At 42.3% G+C, this 21738-nt stretch overlaps 1 protein-coding gene across 3 annotated transcripts in view; it reads left to right on the top strand.

Moving 5' to 3' along the window:
• The window catches only part of LOC130302034 (uncharacterized), a 147347-nt gene that overhangs the window by 37319 nt on the left and 88290 nt on the right, over positions 1–21738 (top strand). For all 3 annotated transcript variants that reach the window (XR_008852373.1, XM_056551663.1, XM_056551664.1), the window contains 2 exons: positions 2265–2329; positions 11224–11301. Coding sequence is in view for 2 of the 3 variants with exons in the window: in XM_056551663.1 (XP_056407638.1) it covers positions 2265–2329; positions 11224–11301 (143 nt within the window). In the remaining variant the exon portion in view is untranslated. The remainder of the gene's footprint in view (positions 1–2264; positions 2330–11223; positions 11302–21738) is intronic.

Genomic DNA, 21738 nt, shown 5'->3' with positions numbered 1-21738 from the left:
AGGCCATAGTATGCCCATTTCATCTTATGGAGTGGTACAGCTTGGGATCTTGCTTAACTCTTTGGGCTGCTTAAAACTCCCCTAATAATGGTGGGGTGTTCATTGTTCTTCCTCTTTGGGTCAGAAATGGGGGTCATCTGTCAACTGTCCTAAGTAGTTTCCCAGGGAAGCGGCCACAGGGACTCTTTTGACTCTTGTTATTATGATAAATTTTTATGGTAATGTTGCTTATAACAATGGACCGACCACTTCTCCTTGGTTACACCATTTTGATGGTCAGCAATACTATCTTGCTGTCCTTTATGAGATAGTACATTCCACTAAGACTACAGAGATGTTGCTATCTATCTATCTATCCTGATTTTTGCACTGGAATTATGCAATAAAACCCTTGTTTTTTCACAATTTTTGTGTGCTGCTATTCTCTGGAGTACTATTACAAGTGGAGCCCTAACCCAGGCACCCATATAGCGTGCACCTACTACAGTTTATTAAGAAGGTTGTGCTGCTTCCCTTGGAATTTAATTTATCTATCTATCTCATATCTATCTATCTATCCGGATTTCTTTTATTCATATCTATCCCTCTTTCATTGTTTCATATCTCTCTCTCTCTCTCTCTCTCTCTCTCTCTCTCTCTCTCTCTCTCTCTCTCTCTCTCTCTCTCTCTCTCTGTCATCAGTTTTGTCCTGGAAAAGCCTGTTACTTACTTAAGGGCTCTGTATTATAAGCGCCTATTCTGTTCTGTAAATAAGAGCTAATACACAAGGATTTATTAACTGGCATGCGTGTGTGTCTGTTTTTTTTTTTTTTACACATTGACTTGCACTGAAGTTATAATCTAATAATAAACACGCTTGTTTTGCAGGTTTTGCATTGCACAATAATACAATCTCTCTCTCTCTCTCTCTCTCTCTCTCTCTCTCTCTCTCTCTCTCTCTCTCTCTCTCTCTCTCTCTCTCTCTCTCTCTCTCCTCTCTCCTCTCCTCCTCTCTCCTCTCTCCTCTCTCTCTCTCTCTCTCTCTCTCTCTCTCTCTCTCTCTCTCATCAGTTTTGTCCTGGAAAAGCCTGTTACTTACTTAAGGGCTCTGTATTATAAGCGCCTATTCTGTTCTGTAAATAAGAGCTAATACACAAGGATTTATTAACTGGCATGCGTGTGTGTCTGTTTTTTTTTTTTTTACACATTGACTTGCACTGAAGTTATAATCTAATAATAAACACGCTTGTTTTGCAGGTTTTGCATTGCACAAAAATACAAAAGTACAAAAAAAATTATACTCATGGAAAATGAGAACATATTGAACCTTTGTCCACCTTTGGGCACAATTTTACATTATATTATAGATATAAAATTTTATGGGCTATCCAGTTGTGTAGAGCTGATGGTCCATGCACAGCTGCTATGAATGCAGCAACGTTGTACAGTGAGAAGCACTGTAAACTGTGAAGAAGCTGCACAAGCACTGTAACCGATTCAAATTACTGATCAGCATTGGGTGCTGAAAGTTTAGACACTCCCAAGTTGTTAATAGCCTATCCTAAGGTTAGGCCATCAGTTTTAATAACCAGAACATGCCTTTTAGATGAATTCACATTTTTTTCAAGAAATTTCTGCACCCGTTCTATTTATCTAGAATACCTCCATTCCTTGAGATTAATTTCTGCAACAAAAATCTGCCACATGTGAACTTATCCCGAATCTAAATAGATAGTAGTTAGTTAAGAAAGTAGTTAGAAAACAAGGTCACCCGCACTAACCCGAATATACAGGTGACTCTGTTTCTAACTAATTCTACTGGGTGAAAATCCGTGCAGCCGTTCAGGAGATATCCATCTTGTTGGTAATATGGTATTTTATTCTTATGTTCTATGTGCAATGCTTTCTGCAGCCCACTCCAGTGATGACTCCGCCCCTTTGACCAATAACTCTATACTAAGTAAAATTTGTATCTACAGTCATTTTAAATAAAAAGTTTGTGGCTAAAAACATCGATATACTAAATAATCAAGCAATTATAGGGCTAATACAAATACTAAAGGGGAATAAATGTGCACTAATGGACTAAAGTTTAATGCACTTTAAATAAATGGCTCATTTGTTTTATAAATTGTTCAATAATATTCTCTGAAGAGGTTTTTGTTTTACAGGAACAGTTTGCTCTGTTCCAAGGAGCTTCACTTGCTTACCTAATAATTCATAACTAATCTAAGAACAAAATGTACAGTGTATTGTGACTGAATTTATCCTGTCCCATCTTTCAGGCATTCAAAGAGATCCTCGCTGCAAAAGTGAAAGTTGAATATTATTCCTTATGCGATTTCCTCAGGTAAACTTTAATAATTTCTTGCAAAACTTTGCATGGTCCAAGATTCAAGTTAAGCCACAAGGTTTGTATAATACAGTTAAAGGGATTATCCCCCATAAAGTGATGTTAGTACGTACCTGGCAGACAGTAATGGACATGCTTAGGAAGGATCTGTGCTTGTCTTGGGGCTAAATGGCTATGCTGTGAGATTACCATAACACTGTGGCTAGCTTTTTGTGAACTGGTATTTCCTGTTTGAATTTTGTTTTTTTGACTACAAATCCCATAATTCCATGTTCCTCCCTCCCACACATCAGCCACCCCACCCATTGAAACATAAATGAGCTGCATCCCTTCAAAAGACCTGTGGTTTTCAATCAGGGTGCCTACAGCTATTGCATTAGTTGCAGATTGATCTCTCTCCCACCAAGCGATCGCTCTACCCATTGAAGCAGACAGGCTCCCTGTCATCAGCTTACTAGTGAGTCAGGTTTCGACTGCATTGCAAGCTGGGAAAAATCTGAGACAACAGTCATTTCGTATGCTGTTAAAAATAAATATTGGAGTGAAAATCACAGAAGAATTGTGAGAAAACCGTCACACACAGGTACAGACACTATATTATGAACTACACTAACATTACAGCCCCTGCAGCATAGTCAAATAAAAAAAAATCCTGGAATACCCCTTTTAAAAAAATGACACATTCATTATATGACATAGAGTATCAATGGCAAACTTTTGGGAGTAACAGATTTTTTAAGTGTATTCTTAGGCTGGGTTTACACCATGTTTAGGGCTTCCATCACAGGTATCTGTTGGCATCCTGCCGAAATAAGGATCCCGACGTATACTTTAGTGGAGAGCAGCACATACCATTCATTTCAGTGGCTTCAATGTCGGGGATTGAGATAATGACGGATACCTGTGATGTAACCACTAAATTCAGTGTGAACATAGCCTTACTGTTTATTAGAAATGCTTTAAAAATACAAGTAATGGATTGCCTATGCTTAGTAATGAGAAGTTACACAGATCTAAATCTTTCTCTATTATGAAGCTTTTCATTTAACTCCTCGGAGACTTTCTAATCTAAACAGCAAAATGTTTCCAGAAAGCATTTTACTGACTTCATTGAAGCAGATCTGTCAACTACCTTTGCTGCTCTATATTAGGTCATCACAGGGCTGTAATTGGGGGAAAATAGGCAATTGTCCAGGTTTCCCATAACCATAGTGGCCCCCTGGGGATTCCAATTTTTTTGCTCCCAATCCTCAAGGGAAAAGCCAGTTTGAACTTTTATCATGTCCTCAGGACATGGATACAGTTAATACCTTCCACCCTGCCCTGTCATTCTTTCTCTTGTAGGCCATGGGCTGCCTTATTCCTGCAGCTTACATGTTCCCAGGGCCATGGGCAGAATGTCAGCATCCTGGCTTAGGTGGTGTGATGAAATCACCGGCCAGTATATTTGGGCCAGAATTACTTATTTGGGGAACAAAAGTGGGAGTTTGTATGTTGTTGGGCCCAAGGTTAATTTTTATAGCTATTCAGGGTAGAAAACGGGGTATCATTAATAATACCCCCTTCTGCTCCCCCCCCAAAAAAATAACCACCCCCTTTTATGTCGCTACACAATACACAAAGGGGCACTATTAATTATAACTGTGTAGAAATAAAGGATATTATTGTCAAAACTGTATATTACTGTCTAAGGGGCACAAGGGAGAATTACTACTGTGTAGGGGCCTAATGATAACTAATACTACTATGGGGAGTACTTAGACTAGCACTATTACTATGTGAGGTCCAAAATGGGCACTTTTGCTGTTTGGGCACTAAGAAGATCACTGTAACTATGTGTGGGCATTATATCTGTGTGGGTTACAAACAACATTTACCCAATTGTAGACCAGTATATAGAGGGCTTAATCTTATTTTCCAATAAACCACTGCAGGTAGCCCACAAAAAGGGGGAAATAAAGAGATGCTAGTGTAGTTACACTCTCCTAGGAACAATGTAGCAAAATTACATTTACAATTCATTGTAGATATAAACACATGGGCCCTGATTTATCAATCTGTCTGAGACAAAAACTCCCGTGGAAAACTTTTTTTTTTTAAATCAACTGGTGCCAGAAAGTTAAACAGATTTGTAGATTACTTCTATTAAAAAATCTTAATCCTTCCAGTACTTTTTAGCTGCTGAATACTACAGAGGAAATTCTTTTCTTTTAGGAACACAGAGCTCTCTGCTGACAGCATGACCACAGTGCGCTCTACTGACATCTCTGTCCATTTTAGGAACTGTTCAGAGTAGGAGAAAATCCCCATAGCAAACATATGCTACTCTGGACAGTTCCCAAAATGGACAGAGATGTCAGCAGAGAGCACTGTGGTCATGATGTCAGCAGAGAGCTCTGTGTTCCAAAAAGAAAACCATTTCCTCTGTAGCATACAGACCCTAAAAAGTACTGGAAAGATTAAGATTTTTTTAATAGAAGTCCGTTACAAATCTGTTTCTGGCTTTCTGGCACCAGTTGATTTAAAAAAAAAAAAAAAAAAAGGTTTCCACGTGAGTACCCCTATAAGATATAAAACATAAGCTGTGATTGGTTGCTTGGGAAAATCACTCCAGTTTCTGTCTCAGACAGATTGATAAATCAGGGTCATTATGTAGAACAGGTTAAAATATATGTTTAACATGTAAAATTCCTTGGCTATAAACCTTGGCAGTTTGCTGTAAAATGCATGTGGTTTCACCATGCGGTACTGCGGCCTTCACGCCCCCTCCCATAAACCTGAATGAAGGGGGCATAGTGTGACATCACAAGGGGGTGTGACGCCACGACCACGGCCTCCCGAACCCAGTGTTCTGAACGTAATGTTCAGAACACTGGGTGTCTATATGAAGATCGCGGGGGGTCCCAGCGGCTAGAACCATGCGATCAGACATCTTATCCCTTATCCTTTGGATAGAGGATAAGATGTCTAGCAACAGAGTACCCCTTTAAAGGGGTTCTCCGGTGCTTAAACATCTTATCCCCAAAGGATAGGGGATAAGATGCCTGATCGCGGGAGTCCCGCCGCTGGGGACCCCCGGGATCACGCACGCGGCACCCCGTTTGTAATCAGTCCCCGTTCGCTCCGGGTCTGATTACGGGCGACTACAGGGCGGACGGCGTGTGACGTCACGCCTGCACAGGCGTGTGATGTCACGCCCTGGCCCGCAATGCAAGCCTACGGGAGGGGGCGTGATAGCTATCACGCCCCCTCCCGTAGGCTTGCATTCAGGGGCGGAGCGTGACGTCATACGCCGGTGCAGGCGTGACGTCACACGCCGCCCGCCCTGTAGTCGCCGGTAATCAGTCCCGGAGCGAACACGCTCCGGGGACTGATTATAAACGGGGTGCCGCGTGCATGATCCCGGGGGTCCCCAGTGGCGGGACTCCCGCGATCAGGCATCTTATCCCCTATCCTTTGGATAAGGGATAAGATGTTTAGGCACCGGAGAACCCCTTTAAGTAACTCATGTCTGTTATTTTTTATACCACTATCTCTAATAATATACCTATTATCTCTGATGTTTGTGCATACTGATATGCAGGTTGCTAAACTTATGTACTTTATCTATTTGCCTTTATATAACTGGATGTTGCCATTTTCTTTTCTGTTTGTAAACATCCTTAAAAGATCAATACAAATAGAACAATAAAATAATCCATAAAACAAAGCAATAACAGGGCATTCTTAGTAAACATGAATCATGTTGTTGTCTATCTGTATGAGTTGTTGTTGTATTGCAATAGATTGATAGTGTTACCAAGAAGAAACACTGGAGGGTGCAAGAGGGTTTTAAATTTAGGGATGCTACAGTAATTTTGTATACTTCAAGTGTGTGACTCTGTGCATCTTATTTTTCAACACACAATGCTCTACTTTAATGTACAACACAGATAATAAAATGCTTAATCCAGTGTTTCCCAACCAGGGTGCCTCCAGTTGTTGCAAAACTACAACTCCCAGAATGCCTGGACAGCCAAAGGCTGTCCAGGCATGCTGGGAGTTGTAGTTTTGCAACAGCTGGAGGCACCCTGGTTGGGAAACACTGGCTTAATCTGACTAGGTCAGTACTGTGTCAGACTCTGTAGGGATATGCTCTGTTGACAGCAGTTATCGACTGAGTCATACACTTTAGAAGGAATAACAAAGAAAAGCACAATTCAGAGTTCTAAGAAAGATTGTATTCCCTGTAAAAATTGTTATTTCATGATAAATGTAAATATTTACTTGAACAGATATGTTAGGAGAGCGGTCAGGTTCCTTTTTAAAAAAAAAGTCAATACCATCGACAAATATGGAGGAGAAATTCTTCTCTACACTGAAGATTATGCTGAAGGCTTTGCATCATAAGTTTTTTTTACTGACAACAAATAGAATTCTTCTTGGGGAAAAAAATAAAAAAGTAAATTAAAAACACTAGTATTTCTGTATTTATAGTAAGGTTGACACCAGGTGGCGCTGTAATTCTCTCTCTTATCAAGTGAAAAAGTTTAGCAGAGTGAAAAAAAAACAGCAGCGTCCTCAGATACTACACTGCTCAAAAAAATTAAGGGAACACTAAGATAACACATCCTAGATCTGAATTAATGAACTAATCATATGAAATACTTTCGTTCAATGTGCTGACAACAAAATCAACAAAAATTATCAATGAAAATCATATTTATCAACCCATAGAGGTCTGGATATGGAGTCACACTCAAAATCAAAGTGGAAAACCACACTACAGGTTCATCCAACTTTGATGTAATGTCCTTAAAACAAGTCAAAATGAGGCTCAGTAGTGTGTGTAGCCTCCACGTACCCGTATGACCTTCCTACAATGCCTGGGCATGCTCCTGATGAGGTGGCAGATGGTTCCTGAGGAATGTTCTCCCAGACCTGGACTAAAGCATCTGCCAACTCCTGGACAGTCTGTGGTGCAACGTGGCATTGGTGGATGGAGCGAGATACCATGTCCCAGATGTGCTCAATCGGATTCAGGTCTGGGGAATGGGCGGGCCAGTCCATAGCATCAATGCCTTCCTCTTGCCGGAACTGCTGACACACTCCAGCCACATGAGGTCTAGCATTGTCTTGCATTAGGAGCAACCCAGGGCCAACCACACCAGCATATGGTCTCACAAGGAGTCAGAGGATCTAATCTCTGTACCTAATGGCAGTCAGGCTACCTCTGGCAAGCACATGGAGGGCTGTGTGCCCCCCCCCGAAAGAAATACCACCCTACACTATTACTGACCCACCGCCAAATCGGTCATGCTGGAGGATGTTGCAGGCAGCAGAACGTTCTCCACAGTGTCTCCAGACTCTGTTACATGTGCTCAGTGTGAACCTGCTTTCATCTGTGAAAAGTACAGGGCGCCAGTGTTGAATTTGCCAATCTTGGTATTCTCTGCAAATGCAAAACATCCTGCACGGTGTTGGGCTGTAAGCACAACCCCCACTTGTGGATGTCGGGCCCTCACACCACCCCTTTTCTGACCGTTTAAGTGGAAACATGCACATTTGTGGCCTGCTGGAGGTCATTTTGCAGGGCTCTGGCAGTGCTCATCCTGCTCCTCCTTGCACAAAGGTGGAGGTAGCGGTCCATGCTCTGGACACTACACTGACAGACACAGCAAACCTTCTTGCCACAGCTCGCATTGATGTGACATCCTGGATGAGCTGCACTATCTGAGCAACTTGTGTGGGTTGTAGACGCCGTCTCATGCTATCACTAGAGTGAAAGCACCACCAGCATTCAAAAGTGACCAAAACATCAGCCAGGAAGCATAGGAACTGAGAAGTGGTCTGTGGTCACCACCTGCAGAACCACTCTGTTGTCTGTTCCATTTGCACACCAGAATGTGAAATTGATTGTCAATCAGTGTTGCTTCCTGAGTGGACAGTGTGATTGACTTGGAGTTACATTGTGTAGTTTAAGTGTTCCCTTTATTTTTTGGGACAGTGTATAATATCAATAGTGACTGACTAATGGCAGGGATGACAGCAATGAGACGCGTAATTCAACTTAAAATCTATGCACGCAATACAATTTTTTCCTCAATGTGTGTTATTTTATGCTTGAGAGAATTATTCAAGACAAATGTGATATTAAGTGTATTTTTCTAACAAGCGACTCAGCTCTTCCATCAGAGCAATGCAATATGCATTTTTTTATAATAATTTCTCCATAGTAAATTACCAACTATGTACACAATGAGCTTTTATAATTTAATAGTAAGTTTTGTTTGTACACGTGATGTCAGGAAATATTTATAGAGTTTGTTAGACTGTCTGTAATAAAGTGAGACTCTAGGTCAGTGGTCTTCAACCTGCTGACCTCCAGATATTGCAAAACTACAACTCCCAGCATGCCCGGACAGCCTTTGGCTGTCTGGGAATGCTGGAAGTTGCAGTTTGGCCTTCCTAGTGGTTGCCACAGTAAAGATCGTTTTACTTTCACTTTCAATACCCCCCCCCCCCCCCTCAACCGACGGTTCCCTACCTGATCCAGTATCCAGCAGGCTCCAGCAAAGATCCCGGGTCCCCAGGCATCTTTTCCTGCAGGTACGGCCTCCATCTTCTTCCCAGATCCCCTCGACATCCAGGGGCGGGCAGAACTAACGTTCTGACTAATGGCAGGGGATAGGAGGAGATCGCAGCTCTGCGACCTCACTCCTATCCCTTAGGCTGATCGGGGCTGTTGCTGACAACTCCGATCAGCCCTATTTTCCAACGGCTGTCCGGGCATGCTGGGATTTGTAGTTTTGCAACATCTGGAGGTCCGCAGGTTGAAGACCACTGCTCTAGGTATCTGAAGTTTTTTTTTTACCTCAGTCTTTACTTCAGATCATGACCCCTGCACTGAGGGAGATTGTGACCTGAACCTGTCTTCTGTAGGAAATGAGCCCTTCTTTCTGCTGAATATTGTTAGAATCAGCATAGGAAATCTGAAAGACATATTTCATATTTTAATAGTACAACTGTTATTTTTTTTGCAAATTTTTAACATTTACAAGAATATATAAAGGTGTGTCTTAAAGGGGTACTCCACTGGAAGATATATATTTTTTTGTAAATCAACTGGTGCCAGAAAGTTAAACAGATTAGTAAATGACTTCTATTAGCATTTTGTAATCCTTCCAGTACTTATCAGCTGCTATATGATCCACAGGAAGTTCTTTTCCTTTTGAATTTCCTTTCTGTCTGACCACAGTGCTCTCTACTGACTCCTCTGTCCATTTTAGGAACTGTCCAGAGTAGGAGCAAATCCCCATAGAAAACATATCCTACTCTGGACAGTTCCTAAAATGGACAGAGGTGTCAGCAGAGAGCACTGTGGTCAGACAGAAAGGAAATTCAAAAAGAAAAGAACTTCCTGTGGATCATACAGCAGATGATAAGTACATGAAGGATTAAGATTTTTTAATAGAAGTAATTTACAAATCTGTTTAATTTTCTTGCACCAGTTGATTTAAAAAAAAAAATAAAAAATAAAATGTTTTCCAGTGGAGTACCCCTTTATAGAGTAAATCTTAACTTGGGCAGCTCAGTCTCGCAGGCAATCGTAAGGTTCCTGCACACATCCCATTCATCAATAATAGAGCTTGGACACAAAACTCGCTGGGTGTGGTACAGTTGCCCTTGCTTCCCACGCTGAAGAATGCATGGACTTGAAACTTTGGATTTACCCTTTACATGTACTTTGAATACACTGCTCACACAAACTATAGTAAAACCAATACTGATTGCATTCTGCGAGTTGAAGGGCACATTCAGGAATCTAAAAATCACCTGAAGATATTTGTGGACAGCAGCAACTGGCTGGGGAGAAAGAAGCTACAAACGTGTGTCTCCATTTTTCTTGGGGGTCTTAACACACCCATGTGTTACAAAGAAAGCCCATTGGTTTTAAAGGGGTACTCAGGTGGAAAACTATTTTTTTTAAACCAACTGGTGCTAGAAAGTTAAACAGATTTGTAAATCACTTCTATTAAAAATTTTGTAATCCTTCCAGTACTTATCAGCTCCTGTATACTACAGAGAAAGCTGTGAATTTCTTTTCAGTTGACCACAGTGCTCTCTGCCGACACATCTGTCCATGTCAGGAACTGTCCAGAGTAGGAGCAAATCCCCATAGCAAACCTCTCCTTCTCTGGACAGTTCCAGACACAGACAGAGGTCTCAGCAGAGAGCACTGTGGTCAGACAGAAAATAACTATACAACTTCCTGTGGAGCATACAGCAGCTGATAAGTACTGGAAGGATAAAGATATTTTAATAGACGTAATTTACAAATCTGTTTAACTTTCTTCCTCCAGTTGGTTTAAAAAAATGTTTTCCACCTGAGTACCGTATTATGGGCAGCATGTAATACATAATGTTCCCTGTGGTGGCGCTGTGGAAAAATGAGCAGCAGGTTCCCATAAACATTACAACAGAATAATTGCTGGTGAACACAGCAGAAGAATGTTAGGGAGCTGCTTCTAACAAAAAGGCATTGCTTAAAGATAGATAGATAAAATTGAAATAATTACATAAATAATAAAATAGCATTATTGCATAGTTATCGTTAACCATTGGTTTCTGTAAGTAAAATGTAAAAATTTTACTGTTTGGTATCTTTTTTTATCTGTAGCATTTTTCTGTCTCGGCCATAGCAATTGCAGGTGATATTTTTGTTAAACATGCTCTATTAAAATGATTGAATTGATAATGTCAGGTCTTTATTTTTAATATGTGGTTTAGCATAGTACAGGGGAACCTACAGTATGTAAATAGACAACATTAGTTATTCTGTTAAGTATAGTTTTTTTATTTATTAATAAAAATTATTATAAATATATTTTGTAACATGTTTTGTCTTACAGGGGTCTGTTATTGTTTTCTTCATGGCCTCCCGAGAAATTAGAACTTCTTGTTCATTGCTCTGTTCAACGAAGTTACAGGTCAGAAATGATATACTGTTATATACTGTTTGGTTTTGTGAGTTGTACCTAAGTGATCTACTTGTGTCTGGTCACCCCCTCCAACCCCTCTGATTGACACCCTCTAGGCTGTACTGTCGTCCTCCCTCTCCCCTGTAATCTAGAAACCACGGAGATCGCCCAGAAGTGTAAATAAGGCTCAAAATCCCAGTGGAAGTTCCCCAGCCTGGCAAGTCCTGGCCATTTGCTCTTAATCATCTCTGTACCTGCTTGCATCTGCCTATCCTATTGACTGATAGAGAGGAGATGGACTGAACTTACCTGGGCGTTTTAGTCATTTGCATAATTATGCATAGGCTTATATCTCAGCCAAGGTAAGTTCTCTCAAGTCACCCAAGTGTAAGTAAAAAGTGCAAAGTGTGTTCACACAAAAAACCGTGCACGAGGCTGCGGTCCATCCCATCGCAAGGCCTTCTCCGAAAGGAGAGAGGCCTCCAAATCCACCAAACCCTTCGCTTCCGGGCCAAAAGGCACCTTCAAGGTTCAAAGCATAATGTCCCTTTTCGGCGAAGCTACTCAGGGATTGAAAGTGCTCCTGGCAAACAACTAGGCGTTAGCCAAGTTTTCACCAAGGAGCCAAGGCACCCCTGAGGTTAGGAAGGAAGTAAGGAACCTAATGGCCACACACACCTCCACTAGACCGGCAGGAGGGACACCTAGAAGGGTTTCCACACCCTGACCAATTCTAGTGAACATAAAAAGGACGCAAACATGGACACAGTGACAAAAACATAAATAATAAATAAGTGAATGTGCGCAGTGTGATGCTGCCCTAACATCCGTCTGGATCTATAAAAATTCCTCAACAGCTAGAAGCTCAGAACGCTAGAGGTAAGTGCCCAAAAGAGTTAGAGAAAAAGTGCATGCTATGTGCCATCTTTCAAGTGGGGTCGAAACTCCCAAATGATATCTGGGCCCTGGGGTCACCACTCCTAGGGCACTTTTGCACCTCTGTTCTTACTCTACCCAGACCTTAGGGCCAGATCCAGAGGGTACAGGTATTTCAGGGTCTGTCGCCATGCCAAACGGCTGACCCTGGTACATCTTCCTCACTCTGTGTGGTTCTCCATCCTGCCTTGGTGGTCTTCCACACTGCCAACTGTCTCAGCACTGGGAATGACTATGGAGCTAAAAAGAATCCTGATGAGAAGCTGTATGCCTGCTGACAGGTCCACTATAAGTAAGCATGTTATTTGTATCAAGGTGAATGCTATAAATACAAAAAACACAAGCATTTTTTTACTTACCCCCCCCCCCCCAATATCAAAACTATACATTATACACAAAATAGTGCCATTGACCATTAAATAACTCACCCCACAAAAACAAATGCTATCACTGCTCTATCATCAGAATTGTAAGCCATGTCCCTTCAAAGAAGTCATACCCCTTCATCAATCTGCTAGCAATGAAGAATAGATGCATTAGCAGAAAATACATTTCTTTAGGTTTTTTTTTTTTAAGAATGTTTCTAACATAGACAATGCAGAAATGTTGCAGACTGAGGAACAATAGTGACAAGTCTATCTTTTGTTTATTTTTTACCGTACTTTTGTTCATTTCTAGGTAGAGTGTTCTTTAAATCTATAGTAGAGTCATATCCCAAAGGTCTGGAATGGTTCACTATCCCAGGTACCTTGTGGCAGTAAAATACATTTAATTGTAGAAAAATTACTTAAAGATCAATTTCATTAAAACAGAATACAAGTGCTGTCTGCCTAAACGCATTAGCCATCAGTTCCGTTAGATGTGTCTGTCATTTTCTTGTTATTGATTGAGACGGTTAGGAGCATGGATTGATTTCATGTCAGAATATTTATATAAAATATATCAGTAACATCTGCTATTATTAAAGTAATGACTCGATGTGTACATTATTAGTCATGTCATTTGGTGGCTATTAATTTAATCTAGTTCCTGTCTATCTGTAACTATTAACTTTTTTGATAAATTTACATGTTCTTCACATTAGAATGGGAGATGGACTGGTTGAACTGCCATCATTGAGGCTATAAATCACACATATTACACCAAAAAGAAAAAAAAAGAAAAAAAAAGAAACGGTTGTCCAAGAATGGAAAAACATGGCTGCTTTCTTACAAAAACAGTGCCACACTTGTTCCCAAGTTATGTGCAGTATTGAAATTAAGTCCTGCCTTCTTTCAGAAAAGGTACAATAATTTCCAAGAAATGGGAGGTAAATCGCGCTGCCACCAGACATAAAGTTGAAGGGTATAAAATAGACTTTATTGCACTAAAGAGGATCCACGCAACACGTAGTTGCGTGGTTCCTTTTTTGTGCAATACAGCCTACTTTGACATGGTGGTTCACCCTGTCAATCACTCTTGTGTCTGTGGCTACAGTAAGCCAGCAGAAACAAGAGGATGGAGCGTTCCTCTGTGTTCTGGCTTGCGATTGACGTTATCAGATGCCGGAGTGCAGACGAAGAGAAAGGAAGAGGAGGGAAGAAGACTTAAGAGAAGAGCCTCAGAAGGTAAGTATACATGCGGGCGGGCGGGTGGACATGTGGGTTGGCGGACAGGCAGGCGGACATGCGGGTTGGGGGGCGGTCAGGAAGACATACGGGCAGCCAGGGGGCTTACTGGGGGGCAGTCTTTGCCTGTGCCTATTCTGTTTCTAGGGTGCAAATGCAAACTGCACTTGCAGGGCTGCAATACAGGGGTCAATTTAGGTGTCAGATGCACTTTAATGAAACACCACCAATGTGTAAGATGAGATGACTCTCAATTGGTGTACTGCTGCTGCCTGCTATGGTGGACACTGCTGCATACTGTGGGGGACACTGCTGGCCTAATAAGGGGTACACTGCTTGCCTGATATGGGGTACACTGCTGTCTACTATGGGGGACACTGTTTACTACTATGGGGCACACTGCGGCCTACTGTGGGGACACTGCTGCATACTGTGGGGTACACTGCAACCCACTGTGGGGGACACTGCTGCTTACTGTGTGGGACACTGGCGCCTACTGTTGGGGTACTGGTGCCTACTAGTGTTGGTCACGAATATTCGCAATTCGAATATTATTCGCGAATATCGCATATTCGCGAATTCGCGAATTTCGCGAATATAGCGCTATATATTCGTAATTACGAATATTCATATTTTTTTTTTATTTTTTTTTTCACAGTACACATCACAGTGATCACCCCTTTCTGCTTCCAGCTTGTGTGGTATAAAGAAAGCTGTAATACTACTGTGTGAGACTGCCGTGCGAAAATTCGCATATGCGAAAATTAGCATATGCAAATATTCGCATATGCGAATTTGCGCGTATGTTAATTTTGTATATGATAATATTCACATATGTTAATTTTCGCATACGCGCATTTTCGCATTTGCGAAAATAAAACGAGAATATAACGACTATGCGAATATTCGCGAATATATGACGAATATTCGTCCATATATTCGCGAATATTCGCGAATTCGAATATGGTCTATGCCGCTCAACACTAGTGCCTACTATGGGGGCACTGGCACCTACTATGGGGGCACTGGCGCCTACTATGGGGGTACTGGCGCCTACTATGAGGGGAATCTGCCACCTACTATGGGTGGAATCTGCTGTATACTGTGGGGGACATCTGCTGCCTACTGTGGGGGACATCTGCTGCTACCAACTCTACTAAGGGGGGCATTATTACAGTTTGGGGGCATTAAAGTTATTGAAAAAGTGTGGAGCCTAAAATGTTTTTTCCCCACCATGTTTTTTTCCCGCCGAAGAGATCATCATGGCGTCCTGAGCTGGAGAAGTAAAAGGAAATTGACCGAGATCAGAGAAGACGTCACCTGATATAACTGTATGTAATCTTTTATATGGTCTGTAGTGGTAATGATGGGGGTTGTTGTCAGTCACCTGATATAACTGTATGTAATCTCTTATATGGTCTGTAGTGGTAATGATGCGGGTTGTTGTCAGTCACCAGATATATCTGTATGTAATCACTTATATGTTCTGTAGTGGTAATTATAGGGGTTATTGTCAGTCACCTGATATAACTGTATGTAATCACTTATATTGTCTGTAGTGGTAATGATGGGGGTTGTTGTCAGTCACCTGATATAACTGTATGTAATCACTTATATTGTCTGTAGTGGTAATTATAGGGGTTGTTGTCAGTCACCGGATATAACTGTATGTAATCACTTATATTGTCTGTAGTGGTAATGATGGGGGTTGTTGTCAGTCACCTGATATAACTATGTAATCACTTATATGGTCTGTACTGGTAATGATGGGGGTTGTTGTCAGTCACCGGATATAACTGTATGTAATCACTTATATGGTCTGTAGTGGTAATGATGGGGGTTGTTGTCAGTCACCTGATATAACTATGTAATCACTTATATGGTCTGTACTGGTAATGATGGGGGTTGTTGTCAGTCACCGGATATAACTGTATGTAATCACTTATATGGTCTGTAGTGGTAATGATGGGGGTTGTTGTCAGTCACCTGATATAACTGTATGTAATCTCTTATATTGTCTGTAGTGGTAATGATGGGGGTTTTTGTCAGTCACCGGATATATCTGTATGTAATCACTTATATGGTCTGTAGTGGTAATGATGGGGGTTGTTGTCAGTCACCTGATATAACTGTATGTAATCTCTTATATGGTCTGTAGTGGTAATGATGTGGGTTGTTGTCAGTCTGTTGGTATAGGACGTCCTCCTAAATTTAGGTGACAGACTGACAACATTATTGCCGTATTCTGTGCAGGATTTATTGCACAAGATTTTCTGCTAAAGATTTTAATGTACATTAAATGACTGAATACAGCTTCAAATCCAGTGCAGAATACTGTGCGTGTGAATAGACCCTAAAGAAGTATTCTCATTCTGCAGCTGCAGGTGTGGTTAGGGTGAGGCGGGGGTGTGTGGTTGGGGAGTGTGGCTCTGGGTGTGGTTAGGGGTGTGGCTTGCCCCTCTTTGCTTTTAGCAAAAGTTGGGAGGTATGGGTTATATGACCCAAATCTCATGACAGTTGCACTTAAATGTTTTGCCAGGATGTACAACATATAAAAGGTCACACAACTTCAATCAATTTGCAAATACTGTTGTGGCTTACATATAGCAAAAGCCTTGGCTGAGTTTTGTGCCAAAAAAAATCCCTTGGCATTTCTACTACAATTTTTTCATTTTTAGCAGCAACAGCAGCAGTTTTGAGCCCTTGAATTTACTGTTAGGGCTTTAACAGAAAACTTACATTCAGAGGATCTACAGGTCATTGGAAGGTTAGGGAAATGTCACTTTTTACTAATAAGATGTAATATACTTACCCCGATGCAATCCAACAGCTTGAACAGTTTCTTATTTCTACTCTGACAGACCTCGATGTTGTCATCTCAACAAGCTGACAGTGGGGATGGTTAGGGGGAACACCGGCTGAATCAGACTTGGCACCGGCATACAATGATGTTTGACTTCTGGCCAGAGTCGCCTGTGATTAGGATTTGTTTTAGAGCCATAAATGCATTATTATACTGATATTGGATTCCTGTATTACTGACCCACTGTCTGACTTCTTACTTTGCCTCTAACTGAGTTTTTCACTCAGGATCCCTCTTGGTTCTGACACCTGGTTTGTGCACTGACCTGGGTTGGTTCTGATTTTGGCCTTGTTATGCCTTTCTGGTTCTTACCTAGTCCATATGACAGGTACATTTTGAATGGGTACTCCAGTGGAAAACAATTTTTTTAAATCAACTGATGCCAAAAAGCTAAACAGATTTGTAAATGACTTCTATATAAAAATCTTAATCCTTCCAGTACTTATCAGCTGCTGTATGTGTTAAGGGCAGAGCTCCGGCCATCCATCCTGGCCGTGAGCGCTCCCCTGTTTCTGCCCGTCCCGGGACTCGCAGTACAGGACAATGCTCCAGGCGTTGCTAGGGGCAATGCTCCAGCTGTTCCATCCAGTCATGAGCACTCCCCATCCTGTGCCTACGGCGGCTCCGGGACTCGCTATGCGGGACACGCCCGCATGCGAGTCCCAAGTATCCCCTTACCTTGCTCTGCGCCCAGCAGTTCCTCTGCCCTCCTTCGCCGGTGTGCTCATCCCCTCCCCTTAGGGCATGCATGCCGGCATTACTAAATTTAAAGGGCCAGTACGCCCATAATTGGTTCTCCTCTGGGCGGACTCTATATTAGTCTGGCACTAGTGTTGAGCGGCATAGGCCATATTCGAATTCGCGAATATTCGCGAATATATGGACGAATATTCGTCATATATTCGCGAATATTCGCATATTCGTTATATACTCGTTTTATTTTCGCGTATGCGAAAATACGCGCATACGAAAATTAGCATATGTGGAAATTCGCATATGCGTAAATTAGCATATGCTAATTTTCGCATATGCGAATTTTCGCACGCCAGTCTCACACAGTAGTATTACAGCCTTCTTTACACCACACAAGCTGGAAGCAGAGAGGGGTGATCACTGTGATGTGTTCTGTGAAGAAAAAAAAAAAAAAACGAATATTCGTAATTACGAATATATAGCGCTATATTCGCGAAATTCGCGAATTCGCGAATATGCGATATTCGCGAATAATATTCGAATTGCGAATATTCGCGAGCAACACTATCTGGCACCTCCCTAATATGGTGCCAGATCTTTGTGTTTAGTGCTCTAGTGAAAGCGATTGTGATTTTGTGCCATATTAGTGTTTTTGCCCTCCAGTTTGGGACCGGACTTTGCAACTTTGCCGCCTGCCTCCGGACCTTGTGCCTGTGACCTGACTTTTCTTCTTTGCCACCTGCCTCCTGACCTTGTACCTGTGACCCGACTATGCTTCTTTGCTGCCAGCCTCCTGACCTGTGCTGCATCTGACTATGCTTCCTGTCTGTGCCAAGTTCATCTGGACATCCTGTATGGATGGATCATGCCAGGGGTAGCAACCTGGGTGCCGCCTGCCGCAGCAAGACCGTCCAGCTTTGCAGCAGGCTCTGGTGAAAACCAGCAGCACCTTAGACTCCGCTCCCTGGTGCGGTTCAGCCATTGTTCACACAGGTCAGCGGATCCACTTCACAGCCATCTACTGGAAGACCGTTACAGTAAGATCCGGCCATGGATCCAGCCCAGGTTCCTCTGCCAAGTGTTGTCAACCTCTCTATGATTGTGGCCCGACAGTCTGCACAGATTGAACAACAAGCGCAGCAGATGACCCAGCTTTCCACACTGGTGCAGCAACTACTAGCTTCGCAACCACCTCCGGTAGAACCCTCCGCTGTTCCTGTTCCTGTTGCTTCAGTAGGCTCCAAGATCCGTCTGTCTCTGCCTATTAAATATGATGGAGATCAGAAGTTGTGCAGGGGCTTCATAACCCAGTGCTCTATGCACCTAGAACTTCAAGCGGATCAGTTTTCTACAGAGCACGCCGAGTGGCATTTATCATCAGCCTTCTTTATGGAAAAGCTTTGGCCTGGGCTACCCTGCTGTAGGACCACAATGACCCATTGTTCTCAGATCTCCAGACTTTCCTTACTGAATTCCGTAATGTATTTGAGGAACCAGCTCGGACGTCTTCAGCAGAGACAGCCTTACTGAATCTCTCTCAAGGAAATTCTTCAGTGGGAGAATACGCAGTGCAATTCTGCATCTTGGCCTCTGAACTGGCTTGGAACAATGAGGCCTTGTGGGCTACGTTTAAAAAGGGTCTTTCAAGTAGGATCAAGGATGCCTTGGTGGTTCGAGATCTTCCTTCCTCCCTGACTGATCTCATTAATCTTAGCACTAGAATTGACGTACTGTTCTCGGAGAGACAAGAGGAGCTACGTCGTGAGAGAGAACCACTTCAATCATAGTGTTTTCCCTGTTTGGCTTTCAACGTCCACTGCAATTCTCTCCTACACCACCAGCAGAAGAGCCCATGCAGGTGAACTGCATTAGACTCTCTTCTCAAGAAAAAACTCGATGACGCAATGAGAACTTATGCCTTTATTATGCCAGTCCTGAACACTTCCTTAAGGAGTGTACTCTTCATCCACAGCGTCCAGGAAGTGCTCGCAACTAGGGCACGTAGGAGAGGCGTCCCTGGGTGTGAATAGTACCTCTCCTTCTTTGAGCATGCCAGTTTTAGTTCATACTCCTGCAAAGTCTTCATTCTTCCCTTCTGCCTTCCTGGACTCTGGTTCTGTTGGAAACTTTGTTGACCCTTCCCCAGTCCAAAAGAATCGGTTGCTGGTGTCCCGGCTAGAAAAGCCTCTGTATAGCTCTTCAGTTAACGGAGAAAACCTCAGGGCTATTGTCCTTTAACGTACTGAACCTCTTAGTATGCAAGTAGGAGTGTTGCATAAGGAGAAGATACAGTTCTTTGTGCTACCACATTGTACTTCAGAACTTCTTCTAGGACTTCCTTGGCTTCAGCGTCACTCTCCTTAATTTGATTGGAATTCTGGAGAGGTTTCTCGTTGGGGAACTTATTGTCAAGGTCACTGTCTGGAGCCCTGTCTGCCTAAGACAAATTCTTTCCCACCCAAATTCTTTACCACCCACCCTTCGAGACTTTGCTGATGTATTCTGCGAAAAATAAGCAGAGACTCTTCCTCCACATCGTCCCTACGATTGTCCCATTGATCTTCAACCAGGAACTACACCTCCTCTGGGAATAATTTATCCGTTGTCTGTTCCAGAGACTCAAACTATGGGAAAGTATATTCAAGAAAACCTACGAAAGGGGATTATCAGGAAATCCACCTCTCCTGCCGGGGGCTGGTTTCTTCTTTGTTGGGAAAAAAGGATGGTTCTCTTCGTCCCTGCATTGACTACTGGGTACTTAATAAAATTATAATAAAAAATTGCTACCCTTTGCACTTGATCTCTGAATTCTTAGATCGACTACGTGGAACCAGAATCTTCACTAAATTAGATCTCCGTGGAGCATACGATCTAATTCGCATTCGTGAGGGCGACGAATGGAAGACGGCCATTTTGAGTACCTAGTGATGCCATTCAGTCTTCAATGCTCCAGCAGTCTCTCAAGTATTTGCTAATGACATCTTCCGTGATTTATTGTATACCTGTGTGATGGTCTATCTGGAGGATATCCTGATCTTCTCTTCCAATTTAAAACTTCATTGTGTGCATGTCCACCAAGTCCTGCAGCGTCTATGGGATAATCATCTATTTGCCAAGCTGAAGAAATGTCTCTTTAAGAGAACTAGTCTTCCTTTTTTGGGTTACATAGTCTCCCATCAAGGTCTTCAGATGGATCCTGCTAAGTTTTATGCTGTTTTGGACTGCCCACGTCCTTCAGGCATTTGGGCAATTCAAAGTTTTTTGGGGGTTCGCCAACTGTTTATTCCTCATTTCTCTCTAGACCAGATCCTGGAAAACCGTTCAGTTTGGAGGTAGACACTTCTTCAGTAGGAGCTGGTGCAGTTCTTACCCAAAAATCTTCTAAAGGAAAAAACATCACTTGCGGTTATTTTTCCAAGACCTTTTCTCCTGTGGAGAAAAACTATTTTACTGGTGACCGGGAACACCTCGCCATTAAACTTGCCTTAGAAGAATGGTCGATATCTTTTAGAGGGCTCTACACATCCAATCAGTATTTTTACTGATCACAAAAATATTTTATATTTACAATCTGCTCAGCGCCTGAATCCTCGTCAAGTAAGATGGTCACTCTTCTTCTCTTGATTCAACTTCTTCATTAATTTTCGTCCTGCAAAGAAAAATGTTAGAGCCGATGCGCTTTCTCGTTCTTCTGATGTTGTTGGTCAGGATATCACTCCTCGTCATATCATTCCTCCTGAGTGCCTTATTACTCCAGCTTCTCTTCTTAAAGTTCCTCCTGGAAAGACATTTGTGCCCTCTCACCTCAGACGTTGTGTCCTCCTTTGGGGACATTCCTCATTGTTGGTTGGTCACTCTGGGATCAAGAAATCTTTTCTGTTAATCTCTAGACACTATTGGTGGCCTCATCTCAAACAAGATGTCACAGATTTTGTCAGTTCATGTACCTCCTGTGCTCAAAATAAGACTCCTCCGTTAAGACCTGCTGAACTCTTAAAGCTTTTGCCTATTCCGAATGCCCCTTGGACTCATATTGCAATGGATTTCATCACTGATCTTCCTCCTTCCGGTAACAATACCGTCATCTGGGTGGTCGTTGATCATTTTTCTAAGATGGCACATTTCATTCCTTTGGCTGGACTTCCTTCAGCTCCTCAGTTGGGCAAACATTTCCTCCAACAAATTTTTCATCTTCATGGTCTTCCTTCCCACATTGTCTCAGATTGTGGGGTGCAATTTGTCTCCAAATTCTGGCTTGCCCTTTGTTCTTGTTTAAAAATTAATCTGGACTTTGCTTCCGCCTACCACCTTCAATCCAATGGGCAAGTGGAACGAATTAATCAGGTC

This window comes from Hyla sarda, chromosome 1, assembly GCF_029499605.1.
Source record: "Hyla sarda isolate aHylSar1 chromosome 1, aHylSar1.hap1, whole genome shotgun sequence".
NCBI lineage: Eukaryota > Metazoa > Chordata > Amphibia > Anura > Hylidae > Hyla > Hyla sarda.
The sequence above is the reverse complement of the archived record's forward strand: the minus strand, read 5'-3'. Positions and strand labels throughout refer to the sequence as shown.